The 13,300-nt window shown below is 42.8% G+C and overlaps 2 protein-coding genes across 2 annotated transcripts; both read left to right on the top strand.

The window, feature by feature from the left end:
* Positions 1-4,866: 4,866 nt before the first annotated feature.
* Positions 4,867-5,858, top strand: LOC308273247 (olfactory receptor 2W1-like; the record flags this gene model as incomplete). Its single annotated transcript, XM_080710330.1, is given in 2 exon segments — positions 4,867-5,806; positions 5,809-5,858. Coding segments are annotated over 2 exon segments (990 nt in total).
* Positions 5,859-11,204: 5,346 nt separating this feature from the next.
* On the top strand, positions 11,205-12,149 carry LOC308273246 (putative olfactory receptor 2W6; the record flags this gene model as incomplete). The annotated part of the gene is made up of 1 exon (XM_080710329.1): positions 11,205-12,149. The coding sequence occupies one exon, from the start codon at positions 11,205-11,207 to the stop codon at positions 12,147-12,149; it is 945 nt and encodes a 314-aa protein (XP_080566455.1).
* Positions 12,150-13,300: the final 1,151 nt, after the last annotated feature.

Genomic DNA, 13,300 nt, shown 5'->3' with positions numbered 1-13,300 from the left:
ATTTCTTTTTTATTTTTCGGGAGGGGCATACTAGGAATGGGACCCAGGGGCATTTTACCCCTGAGCTATGCCCCCAGGCCTTTTATTCTTGATTTTAAAACAAGGTCTCACTCGGTTGCAGAGGGCCTCATTAAGTAGCTGAAGCTGGACATAAACCTGCCATCCTCTGTCTCAGCCTCCTAAGTACTGGGATTACAAGCGTCTACCACCATACCCAGATAACTACTATTTTACAGTCAAATATTTTCTCTGAGTTTTTTTAAGCACTTTCTCGAGCTATGATTGACATACAAAAACATGTGCATATTTGGTGGATAGAGCTTGCTGAGAACTGGTGATGAGACCATACCACACCCAGGAAAGCACCTCCAGACTTTGCACCGTAAACCTGTTCATCACCCCCAAAAGCCTTTCCCTGCCCTCTTTGTTGCTTTTATATGAATGTGAAGAGAACACCTAACATAAGCTCTATTTCCCTACTAAAAAAAAATGAAGGTGCTGGGACTAAACCCAAAGGGAATCTACTTCTGAACTTCACTCCCAATCCTTTTTATTTTTTATTTGGAAACAGGGTCTCACTAAGTTGCTGATGCTGGCCTCAAACATGCAATCTTCCTGTCTCAGCCTCCTAAATCCTGGGATTATAGGCAATACTACCACACTAGGCTCCTAGGAAAATATTAAATATATAATGCAATACTGAATTGAGCCGGGCGTGGTGGCGCACGCTAGTAATCCCAGCATTCAGGAGGCTGAGACAGGAGGATCACGGTTCAGATAGTCTCAGCTACTTAGTGAGGCCCTCCCAAACTCAGTGAGACCCTGTTTCAAAATAAAGAATAAAACATAGGGCCGTGGGTGTAGCTCGGAGGTTGAATGCTTCTGGATTCCATCCCCAGACACACACACACACACACACACACACACACACACACACACACACAAATACTGAATGGAAACTTTCTGGGTGTTGTTCTTCCCTCTCTGGTAAAAAGATAATGTTTATGTGCAGTGATTAAAACCTCTGGCAGCAGACTTACTGATCATATATTTAACTGTTAAATTTTGGGCAGGCGGGGCATGGTGGGTCAAACCATGTAACCCCGTTACTTGGGAGACCGAAACACAGGGATCACAGGTTCATGGCCAGCCTCAGCTACTTAGTGAGGTTCTGAAAAGTAGTGAGACCCTGTTTCAAAATAATAATAAAAATAGAGCTGGGAGTGGAACTCAGAGGTAGAATGCCTGCAAAAAAGAAAAAAATGTTCGGGCATTTAGGAGAGACGTATGCTTGTCTAAAGGAACCACATCTGTACAGCATTATTGTTTAGTTCTGGGTTTCTTCATTCTTCAAATATAGACAATTTCACACTATTTTTTTCATCAAAGTGAATAAATACAGTATTTGTTACACTATAGATGAAATCAGCACCTTTATTTTTTTCTGGTGACAAAGTGATTTTTTTATTGGTGTATTTAATCACACGTCACGGTGAAGTTTAGTTAGAGACATCCATGCACGCAGCCCTCGGGAGGCCTCCCACCCCCACGGCCACCCGGCTCCTGCTCGGCCCCGTGCACGGAAATCAGCCTTCAAACATCCACTGCCACTTACTATCAACTCATTCAGGTAACATCGCAAAATACCAGCTACATTTTATTGTTGTTGGCTTGTTGTTTGTTCATTTATTTGTTGGTTTGTTGGAATTTGGGGGGTTTTGGGTTCTGGCAACTAAACTCTGGGGCATTCTACCTCTAAGTTATGCCCCCAGCGCTTTTATTTTTATTTTGAAACAGGGTCTTGATAAATTGATGAGGGTCTTCTTAAGTTCTGAGATTGTGATCTTCCTGTCTCAGCCTTCCAAGTAAAGGGACTCTAGGCATGCACCACCGGGTCCAGCCAGCCCACATTTTTACCTTTAATTTGTATTTATTTTATTTTAATTTTTTTTTTGCAGTGCCAGGGATGGAACCCAAGAGTATTCTACCTCCGAGCTACACCCCCAGCCCTATATTTATTCTTTATTTTGAAAAAGGGTCTCACTGAGTTGCAAAGTGTCTCACTAAGTAGTTAAAACCACGATCCTCCTGTCTCACCTCCTGAATGCTGGGATTACCAGCGTGCACCACCACATCCGGCCAGCCTACATTTTTAATGTAAACAAAATGCTAATAACTTTATGTGTTTTTTCCTTATTATTCTTAATGTGACAACTTTTCATTTATTCCAACACTACAGATCTGCATATTAGGTGAATACCTTGGGAGTTAGGAACAGAGTGAAGAGCCATAGATAACGTCTCTGCTTTCTTAAAGCTTTTACAATTAATATTTATGAGAAGGATAGTAAATAAATATTTACATATGTAGTACATAATTATAGGTTGTTCCTATAATAATCCTGGTAATTAAAAATTATTTATATTTTGGGATTTTTTTTGGTACTGGGGATGGAACCCAGGGGCATTCTATCTCCAAGCTATACCCACAGCCCTATTTTTATTCTTTAGTTTGAAACAGGGTCTCACTGAGTTGAAAGGGCCTCACTAAGTAGCTGAGGCTGGCTGGGAACCCGGATCCTCCTGTCTTACCCTTCCAAATGCTGGGATTACAAGAATTCACCACCACGTCTGGTTATAAATGATTATTTCTAACAAAAACAAAGTTTATTTTCAAATCAAGTTTGCTTTATGAGAACATTGTAATAAGCATACATTAAATTTTATTAGCAGGTTATACAGAGATAATTTTTGAACCTATAGTTTCATAGAAGAGTCATGTGTGCCAGGCTGGTATGGCTTGTGTTTGATTTCAGTCAGTATTATTTAAATGCTTAAGACTATTAAGGCGCACTTTGTTCTGAGCATTATTCTAAGCCACTTACATTTATTGTTTATTTAATCTCCATAGCCATCACTAAGCACTTTTATTTTCCCAAATTTTTTATTTATTTTATTTATTTTTATTATTTTGTGGCACTGGGGTTCCTGGAAACCCTTCTACCTCCGGGCTACACTCCAAGACCTATTTTACACTTTTCCTTGGAAACAGGGTCTTTTAAGCCAGCGAGGCTGGCTTCGAACCTGCGCGATCCTCCTGTCTCTGCCTCTGAAGTGCGGGGTTACAAGCCTGCGCCACCATGCCCAGCTATTTTCCCAAATTTTATAGGTGAGAAAACTGAGCCCAGCAGCGTCAGGTGCCCTGTCTGACCTCACACAGCTGGTGGAGATGAGAGAGAACCGTGACAAGCTCTTACGCTTCATGTGACATTGGGTCTCTATCAAGATTCCCCATGCATGGCATAAGGCAGCAAAGAGGGGCGTGGATTCCGGGAAGCCCTCTTTAAACAGGAAATATTTAAAAGATGGTTTAATTTCAGGTGTTATCCTGAAAAGATGAAGAGTTTCCAGGGCTTTCAATGGCTTTGAGCCTTGACTCACTTAAAAAAATAATTTACTATAATGCATCATCAATAAACGTTAAAAATAAACAAATAAAAATTTAAAAATTGAGAGAAGGCTAGAAGCAAAATAGGGTAAAGCAATTTGTGAGCTGAGAACGAGTGCTCGCATGCAGGTCCACTTAGGCTACCCTGAAATATTAGACTATTTCTAAATGTAATGAAAAGCAGTTGGCAAACTTCATGCACGTGGTTGACATGATTTTATTTGATCTATTCAATCCTGTAAAACATAAAGGTTTAAAACTAGATTCAAAAAGTAAAGACTAGTGTCAGAAATTGAGAAAAGAGGTTATCCTGCCTTAGATTAGTGCAGCAGTGGTAGAAAATTTGGAAGTGAGGCAAGAATTAACCTGTAGTTTTGTGTTCAAATTTATCAGATTTAGTGTTCAAAAAGGGAGATAAAAGTGCCAAGGATAAATGTCAGATTTCTTACATAGCAAGCTGGAGAGCGAAGTGTTATTTGCTAAGATATGGAAACAGAACACAGTCTCCCTGTTTATAATATTAGACAAATAGATTTTAAAGAGTAATCCCCAGGCCAAATACTAGAATATAGTCACTATTTCTATCTATATAGCTTTACAGAAAATCATAAGGACACATCATTTTAGAACTGGACCAACTCGCACGTGAGAAAATTCAGACTTAGTTAAGAGGGAATTCCTAAAAGTCAGCTAGAGTTTTTAAATCTAACATTAAATTCATTGCTGTAAAACAATCTATCACAGCCAGGTATGGTGGCAGAAACTTATAATCCCAGTACTTGGGAGGCTGAGACAAGAGGATCACAGGTTTGTGATCAGCCTCAGCAACTCAGTGAGACCCTGTTTCAAAATGAAAAATAAAATAGGGCTGGGGGTGTAGCTCAGAGGTAGAATGCCCCAGGGTTCAATCCCCCTTACTACATATCAGCAGCAGCAGCAGCATTAGCATCGGCATCAGCATCCTCAGCATCAGCGTCCTCAGCAGCATCCTCAGCAGCATCCTCAGCATCAGCATCCTCAGCATCAGCATCCTCAGCATCAGCATCCACAGCATCAGCATCCTCAGCATCAGCATCCTCAGCAGCATCCTCAGCATCAGCATCCTCAGCATCCTCAGCAGCAGCATCCTCAGCAGCATCCTCAGCATCAGCATCCTCAGCAGCATCCTCAGCAGCAGCAGTAACAGTAGCAGCAGCAGCAGCAGCAGCAGCAGCAGCAGCAGCAGCAGTAGCATTGATCACAAATACCACATTATTCACTGTCATTTTTAACTTGCATCCATTTTTTCAATAACCAATCCAATTCCTCGCCATTTACTTAGCTCTGTATTTTATCAGATGATTTAGATTGTCCGTGTTGACGAGTTCTCACTCCCACCCCCCTCCTCTCCTCTCTCTAGGATATAGACTTTGAAGGACCATGGTGGAGCACAGCAACTCCAGTTCTTTCCATGGCTTCATTCTGCTCGGCTTCTCCGACCATCCCCAGCTGGAGCTGACCCTGTCGGGCGTTGTCGCCACCTTCTACATCGTCACGCTGGTGGGCAACACGGCCATCATCCTCGCGTCTCTCCTGGACTCGCACCTGCACACACCCATGTACTTTTTCCTCAGGAATTTATCTTTCCTAGACCTGTGCTTCACAACCAGCATCGTCCCGCAGATGCTGGTCAACCTGTGGGGCCCCAAGAAGACCATCAGCCAGGCGGGCTGCGTGGTCCAGCTCTACGTGTACATGTGGCTGGGCTCCGTCGAGTGCCTGCTCTTGGCCGTCATGTCCTACGACCGCTTCACGGCCATTTGCAAGCCCTTGCATTACCTGGTCATCATGACCCCCCACCTCTGTCTCAAGATGGTCCTGGCGGTCTGGAGCGTTAGTCTGGCCAATTCTGTAGTGCTCTGCACGCTCACCCTGAATCTGCCTCGATGTGGAAACAACCTTCTGGATCACTTCTTGTGTGAGTTGCCAGCTCTCATCAAGGTAGCTTGTGTAGACACCACGGCCGTGGAGATGTCTGTGTTTGCTTTAGGGATTGTCATCGTCCTTACGCCCCTCACTCTGATTCTGATCTCCTATGGCTACATAGCCAAAGCCGTGCTGAGAATGAAGTCCAAAGCAGGCCAGCGGAAAGCCGTGAACACCTGCGGGTCTCACCTCACCGTGGTGTCCATCTACTACGGAACTATTATCTACATGTACCTGCAGCCAGGTAGAAGCGCCTCTAAGGATCAGGGGAAATTCCTCACCCTCTTCTACACCATCATCACCCCGAGCCTCAACCCCCTCATCTACACCCTGAGGAACAAGGACATGAAGGAGGCGCTGAAGAAGCTGGTGTGCGTCCAGCGCAAATCGATGAAAGGAAGAGGAACTGGAAGTCAGAGAAAAGCACCAGAGAGGCACTGAAATAGGTTTTCTGATTATCTTTAGTTGGTCCTGTGGTAACTCTTAGATTACGGAGATCAGTTTATATAACTCTTTTACAAAGATATTTTGTGAGCTGGGTGTGGTGGTGCACCCTTGTAATCCCAGCATTTGACAGGAGAATTGCACAGGCTTGAAGCCAGCCTCAGCTACTTAGTGAGGCCCTTTGCAACTCAGTGAGACCATGTTTTCAAAATAAAGTATAAAAATAAGGGCTGGGGGTGCAGTTCAGACGTAGAATGCCCTGGGTTCCATCCCCAGTAGCTCAAAAAAGAATTATAACAACAGTCAGGCGGGATTCTCGGCGCAGAGAGCATCTAAAGCTCCCAGTGGCTGAGCTCAGCACACGCTGCAGGGATTCAGAGTGGAAATCAAAACCAAGAAGAAATACGCCAGCCTCACGGCCGAGGGTGTAGCAGCGGCGCCATATTGCCACCGGTGACAGCAACAGTGAATTCACCGAGTCCAGTACAGCTACATCTGCGTACTCAAGAACAGTGAGTCAAATTGCGGGCCACAGAGGAGAAATCCCAGTACTGTACTCCCTGGGACTTGACCCAGTGGGAGAGGGGCGGTGGCAGAGATATCACACCATAGGAGAACGTGCTTCCCCTATGAGAAGGAGGAACCCCATACCACCAAAATAAATAAATAAATAAATAAATAAATAAATCTTGGTAAAAAGAATAAATGAAAATTTCAAAAAAATAACATAAAATATGATACTCTTTTTATCTATTCAAAAAAATGAACCATTAAGCTGGGCATGGTGGCACACGCTTGTAATTGCAGCATTCGGGAGGCTGAGACCTGGAGGATCCCAGTTTGCGGACAGCCTCAGCTACTTAGGCCCTCTGCAACTCAGTGAGACCCAGTTTCAAAATAAAGAATAAAAAATAGGGCAGGGGCTGTAGCTCGGAGGTCAAATGTCCCTGTCAAATGCCCCTGGGTTCCATCCCCAAACCCACAAAAAAAAAAAAATGAACCCTTAAAATGTATGATATTTAGGTGTTAACACATATATATGAGTTCTAATATGATTATTTCCTAAAGCCTGTGTATAATTAACACAAAATTCAAGATCATAATTCTCCTGGAACTCAGTCACAAAAAAAGAAATAATATAAAAGCATTCAGGTAAGCTCCAACTTTTGGTAATTTTCCAGTCCCTGAATTAATCTTAGCTTCAAGATGTTCATGGTTTTATTTTAGTTCATTGAAAATTGAACAGTAGTCACATGGTCATGAGACTAGAATTAAAGACACTATACCTAATTTCTTTCTTTAGTTAGCATTTTACCTATTGAATAAACCAATTTTGATTAAATGTTTTAACTTCTAGATAAGGTTTATATTTTCAATTTTCTGAGTTTAATGTAATATATAAATAAATTATTTCTGGTATTAATTTGTACCCAAAAAAATCTAAAATGAAAAGGAAAGATGAAACCTAACGTTACAAAAGAACTTTTCATAAAATTGTTGATTTGGCTATGTCTCTGACCTTAATCACCTCTGTGGGTTCCAGTCCCCGAGGTCTAACCCACATTAACACAGGTAGCCTTTGGGTTGTACATAAATACTTGAATACTCCCTGGCACATAGTAATGATTACTGGGCTGCATAGCAACATACTGTCCTCTTTGTTTAATTGGGCAAAATTTTATTTATAAATATGAGTAACAAGAGAATAAACTAAGACTACAATTTACCAACCCAAAATACATTTAACCAAACTTAACTCATCAACTCTTCCACCAGTTCCACATCTAGTTTTTCTCCAACATCCAAACTGAATAGCTATTTCCATTAAATCTTAGTTCAACTGTTGCATTTAAATGTGAATGGGTTTGTTAGTATAAAAAAAACCTGGTGGTTAATTCAGTTTTTCAGAGATTCCATAACTTGCCCCATAGGATTTTTTCTGAATGAATCTACAGCCATACTACAAGCTAAACAGGCCCGATTTTTTTTTTTTTTTTTTTTTTTTTTTTTTAGTACTGGGAATGTAATCCAGGGGCATTCTACCTTAGAGCTACACCCCCAGCCCTATTTTTTATTCTTTATTTTGAAACAAGGTCTCACTAAGTTTCCGAGGGCCTTACTAAGTAGCTGAGGGGGGCTGGGAACCCGCCATCCTCCCGTCTCAGCCTCCCAAGTACTGGGATTATAAGTGTGCGCCACCATGCCCGGCTCAACTGAATTATTAATGAAATGAAGGGTCCTCCTGACGGGAACGTGGGTGTGTTTGGAGGGCGTGAGGGAATGAGAGCTGTGGATTCCTCCCTCGTGAAAATACACTATGTCCTAATCTTTTTGGCTTCTGGTAAGTGTTCTCTGCTATCTCCTATTGAAGACGATAGACCGTAGAAAACAGATTCCAATCTGCATGGGTCACAGTCCGATGTGAAAGCAAAAATATTTAGCTCTATTATTTATATCCTGTATAAATACTAGTAATATATCAATACCTCCTCTGAATGAGGATTAAATTTCAACAAGAGCAGTTGGCGTATTTTGAAATTTCTGAATGTCCATGTATCTCCATCATGTTAAATATCTTATGTTCAGTTTGTAATGTAATCCTCCTCACAGCCAGCCTACAGAGTAGGCAAACTGATAGGGAGAGAAGTTTTCTCAGCTTCATAGAGAGAAGAAGTGGCCGAGGTTGGATGTAATAAAATCACAAGATGTCCGAATCCAGAGTCTAGAACCTTACCTGTTTTGATATTGTCTTTTTCTGATTGGACTTTGTATGATAATGGTAATGTATCTCTTGCTTTATAATTAATAAATAATATAGCTAATTTATTTTTATACTTAACAAAATAATCATATTACATTTTTTGCAGTACTAGGGATGGAACCCAGGGACATTCTACTTCTGAGCTACACCCTCAGCCCTATTTTTTTTTTATTATTCTTTATTTTGAAATAGGGTTTCACTGAGTTGCAAAGGGCCTCACTAAGTAGCTGAGGCTGGCTGCAAACTGCGATCCTCCTGTCTCAATCTCCAAATGCACCACCACGCCCAACCATATTACAGCTTTTTAAATTCTATGTTTCTAATTTTCTCTGTGCATCATTATGCTCATACAAATTATGTTTATATATTTTATTCATCTGTTTTAAATTTCATTTTATAAAATAAAATGCTTAACCAGGTGAGATGGTTAAGAGAGGAGATGGCAGAGAGAGAGAGGCGGGGAGAGAGAGAGAGAGAGAGAGAGAGAGAGAGAGAGAGAGAGAGAGAGAGAACTATGGGTAGATAGTATAATCATGATACAGAGAGAAGCAGGCATGCTCTATCATTTTATAATTAAGTATAAACTGGGTGTGGTGGCACACGCTTGTTGTCTCAGTATTTGGAAGGCTACTTAGTGAGGCCCTCTGGAACTTAGGGAGACCCTGTTTCAAAATACAGAATAAAAAATAGGACTGAGTATGTAGCTCGAAGATAGAAAGCCCCTGGGTCCAGTCCCCAGTTCCACAAAATCAAAATAAGTAAATATGGGAAATTACTCTGTTACCAAACTGTGGTGTTTATCCCAAGAAAAATATGTCATTTTACATTTTACCTCAAGCACAACTTTTTTTTTAAGTAGTAGTAGTAGTAGTAGTAGTAGTAGTAGTAGTGATTGAACCCTGAGACACTCTACCTCTAAGCTACAACCCCAGTCCTTTTTATCTTTTATTTATTTGTTTTGTTTTGTTTTGTTTTTTGGTGGTGCTGGGGTTCCTGGAAGCCCTTCTACCTCTGGGTTACACTCCCAGACCTATTTTTATATATTTTTTTTAATTTGGAAACAGGGTCTCAGACATAAGCCAGCACGGCTGGCTTTGAACAAGCCTGATCCTCCTGTCTCTGCCTCCCAAACGCAGGGATTACAAGCGTGTGCCACGACGCTCAGCTATTTTTAATTTTTTTAATTTTTATTTTTTAAATTTTTTATTGGTGCATTATATTCATACATCATATTGGGGTAAAAAACTTGTGTGGACATACATGTACACATCACTGATTTAACCCTACCCAATTCCCACCCCATTCCCTCCACATATTTTTTATTTTTAAAAGAGGGTCTCACTAAGTTTCTGAGAGTCTCACTAAATTGCAGAGGCTGGCCTTGAACTTAGGACCTTCCTCTCTTAGCCTCCCAAGTACTAAGGTCACTGGCGTGGGCCACCTTGCACACCTCTTCAAGCACGTTCCTTTGATAAGGAAAAGCTACATCATGACTAAGTGATCAAGAGACAAATAGAGTCCTCGCTCCAAGGAGGAAAACTCCTCAGAATAGATCCCACTCTTAAAATTATGTGATTTTCTTTTTATTTGTTTATTTATTTATTTATTTATTTTGCGGTACTTGGGATGGAACCCAAGGGCATTCTATCTCTGACCTACACCCCCAGCCCTATTTCTTAGTCTTTGTATGTTTGAAACAGGGTCTCACTGAGTTGCAAAGGGCCTAAGTAGCTGAGGCTGCCTGCGAACTGCGATCCTCCTATCTCAGCCTCCTGAATGCTGGGATTACAAACGTGCACCACCACTCCCAGCTATGTATGGCTTTATTAATTGATCAAAATACATAGAACCCTGGGTGGTGTGGCATAGAAAGCCTTTTCAATGATACGCAATCCAGGGTGTTTAGATTTAGCCAATTATAATTTTTGTGTGTGTGTGGTACTGGAGGTGGAACCCAGGGGCTTTTCTACCTCCAGGCTATACTCCCAGACCTATTTTATACTTTATTTGGAAACAGGGTCTCACTAAGTTGCTGAGAGCCTCACTAAGTAGCTGAGGCTGGCTTTGAACCTGTGCGATCCTCCTGTCTCAGCCTCCCAAGCTCTGGGATTACAAGCAAATTATTTTTAGAATTGCTGTGTGTGTGTGTGTGTGTGTGTGTGTGTGTGTGTGTGTGTGTGTGTGTGTTGTACTGGGGATGGAACCCAAGGGCATTCTACCTCCAAGCTACACCCCTAGCCCTATTTTTTGGTCTTTATTTTGAAACACGGTTTCACTAAGTTGCAAAGGGCCTCACTAGTAGCTGAGGCCGTCCACGACCCTCGATCCTCCTGTCTCAGCCTCCCAAAAGCTGAAATTACAAGCGTGAGCCACCACGCCCGGCTAGAATCACTTTGGATATGATTGAATATGGAGACGCCACGGGCATGGGTATGAGGAAACATTGAAAGACATTCCAAGCGAGAGAAGGCATGCGGATGAGCCAGTTGTGATACTCATGACAAGCGTCAGCGACTCCCAGTTCTGCGAAAGGCTGACGAAGCTCTTGGTTCCCACCATGTTGTCTTCCAGCCCTTCCTTAGGAGCAATGGCGCCGAACAACGAGAGCTCCGCCACAGACTTCATCCTCCTGGGCTTTTCCGATCGACCCCGCGTAGAGCGCATCATCTCAGTGGTCGTCTTCCTCTTCTACCTGGTGACTCTGGCAGGAAACACGACCATCATTCTCGTATCTTATCTGGACACCCAGCTCCACACCCCCATGTATTTCTTCCTATCTAATTTGTCCTTTTTAGACCTCTGTTATACCACCAGCATTATTCCCCAGATGCTGGTAAACCTCTGGGGCCCAAAGAAATCCATCACCTATGGAGGGTGTGCGCTCCAGTTCTTCTTTGCCCTTGACCTGGGGGCCACCGAGTGTCTCCTGTTGGCTGTGATGGCCTACGACCGCTACGCCGCTGTCTGCCAGCCCCTCCACTACACGGTGATCATGCACCCCGAGCTCTGCCACAAGATGGTGCTGGCCTCCTGGCTGGGTGGTCTGGGCAGCGCCTTGATTCTCTGCTCTCTGACTCTGAAGTTGCCCAGATGCGGGCACCGGGAAGTGGATAATTTCTTCTGCGAGATGCCAGCGTTGATCAGGATGGCCTGTGTCTACTCAAGAGTCATCGAGGTGGTCGTCTTCACTCTTGGAGTGATATTCCTTTTAGTGCCCCTGTCGCTCATCTTCATTTCCTACGGAGTCATCGCTCAAGCTGTGATGAGGATCAAGTCGGCTGGAAGATGGAGGAAAGTCCTTAACACCTGTGGCTCCCACCTCACGGTAGTGACGCTGTTTTATGGGACACTCATTTATATGTACATGAAGCCACAGAACGCCACATCCCAAGAGGAGGGCAAGTTCTTCACTCTCTTCTACACGATCGTCACCCCCAGCCTTAACCCCCTAATCTACACTTTAAGAAACAAAGACGTAAAGAATGCATTGAGGAGAGTGCTAGGGATAGGTAGATGCTCAAGGGAAGCATGAGGCAAGCGGGACAATGAAGGCTGTTGAGAACCAGAGAAATAACTGCGATCAACAGAAGCTGGACCATTCCGTTATTTGATGATCGTTTATTGAGATGTACCAAGAAGTGTACTAGGTAAAATGTTTAACTTTGTGTGTGTGTGTGTGTGGGTTTGAGGATGGAACCCAGGGCCATTCGACCTCCCAGCTACACCCCCTGCTGTCAGTGTCTAGTGCACTGGAGACCCAAGGACAGAGCCGCTGAACACAGGGCACAGGGGATGCAGAGTTTTGTGTACAGCTGCATGTTTTATTGAGAGAGCAATCAGACTTTTATAGAGAAAGCTTCTATGGATTACATTAACGAATTTAGCTATTTCAGACATTACAAGGTTATCTTAAAGCAACAATGGATGTGTGTAAGTGAAGCCAAAGGACTAATCTCAAAGCAACTCTTTGTTTTACAAATAGAAGCAAGGAACACCTGTAACCGCTCTCATAACATCTCAAGCTGTTTATCATACCAATAAATTTTCTGAGATGTCTAGACTGGGAAGGACCTGCAGAGGGGCCTGGAGCCGCTTCCTGACCTTCAAGGGAACTTGGCAAAACCCGCAGCTCACTGATTAGAGGAAGTGTGCTCGCCTCCCAGCCTGGCATCCCAAGCTGCTTCTCGGGAGCCACAGTTGCTTTGTTAACCCTTCAAGGAGCCTGCGTCTCAGTACTCTAACACCCCGCCCTATTTTTTATTCTTTATTTTGAAACAGGGTCCACTGAGTTGCAGAGGGCCTCACTGAGTAGCTGAGGCTGTCCATGAACCACGATCCTCCTGTCTCACCTCCCGAATGCTGGGATTACAAGCGTGCACCACTACGCCCGGCTTAACTTTTTAAACAAAAGAAAATGCAGAGTAACAATAAAAAGATATAGAGACATAAAGAAATACAATCTGAGAGATTCAAAAGACTAATCAAAGACCACAGTCAAGTGATTAATTGTAAAGTAATTATTGTAGTAAATAATTATGTAGTAAATACATCCACACAGACATGCAAAAAGTTATAAGAGCCAGGCATGGTAGCGCATGCCTGTAATCCCAGTACTTGGGAGGCTGAGACAGGAGGTTATAGGCATGAACCACCGCGCCTGGCTTGTAAGTCTATTCTCCTAAG

The sequence above is a fragment of the Muscardinus avellanarius genome (genome assembly GCF_963383645.1).
Source record: "Muscardinus avellanarius genome assembly, chromosome: 14".
NCBI lineage: Eukaryota > Metazoa > Chordata > Mammalia > Rodentia > Gliridae > Muscardinus > Muscardinus avellanarius.
The sequence above is the reverse complement of the archived record's forward strand: the minus strand, read 5'-3'. Positions and strand labels throughout refer to the sequence as shown.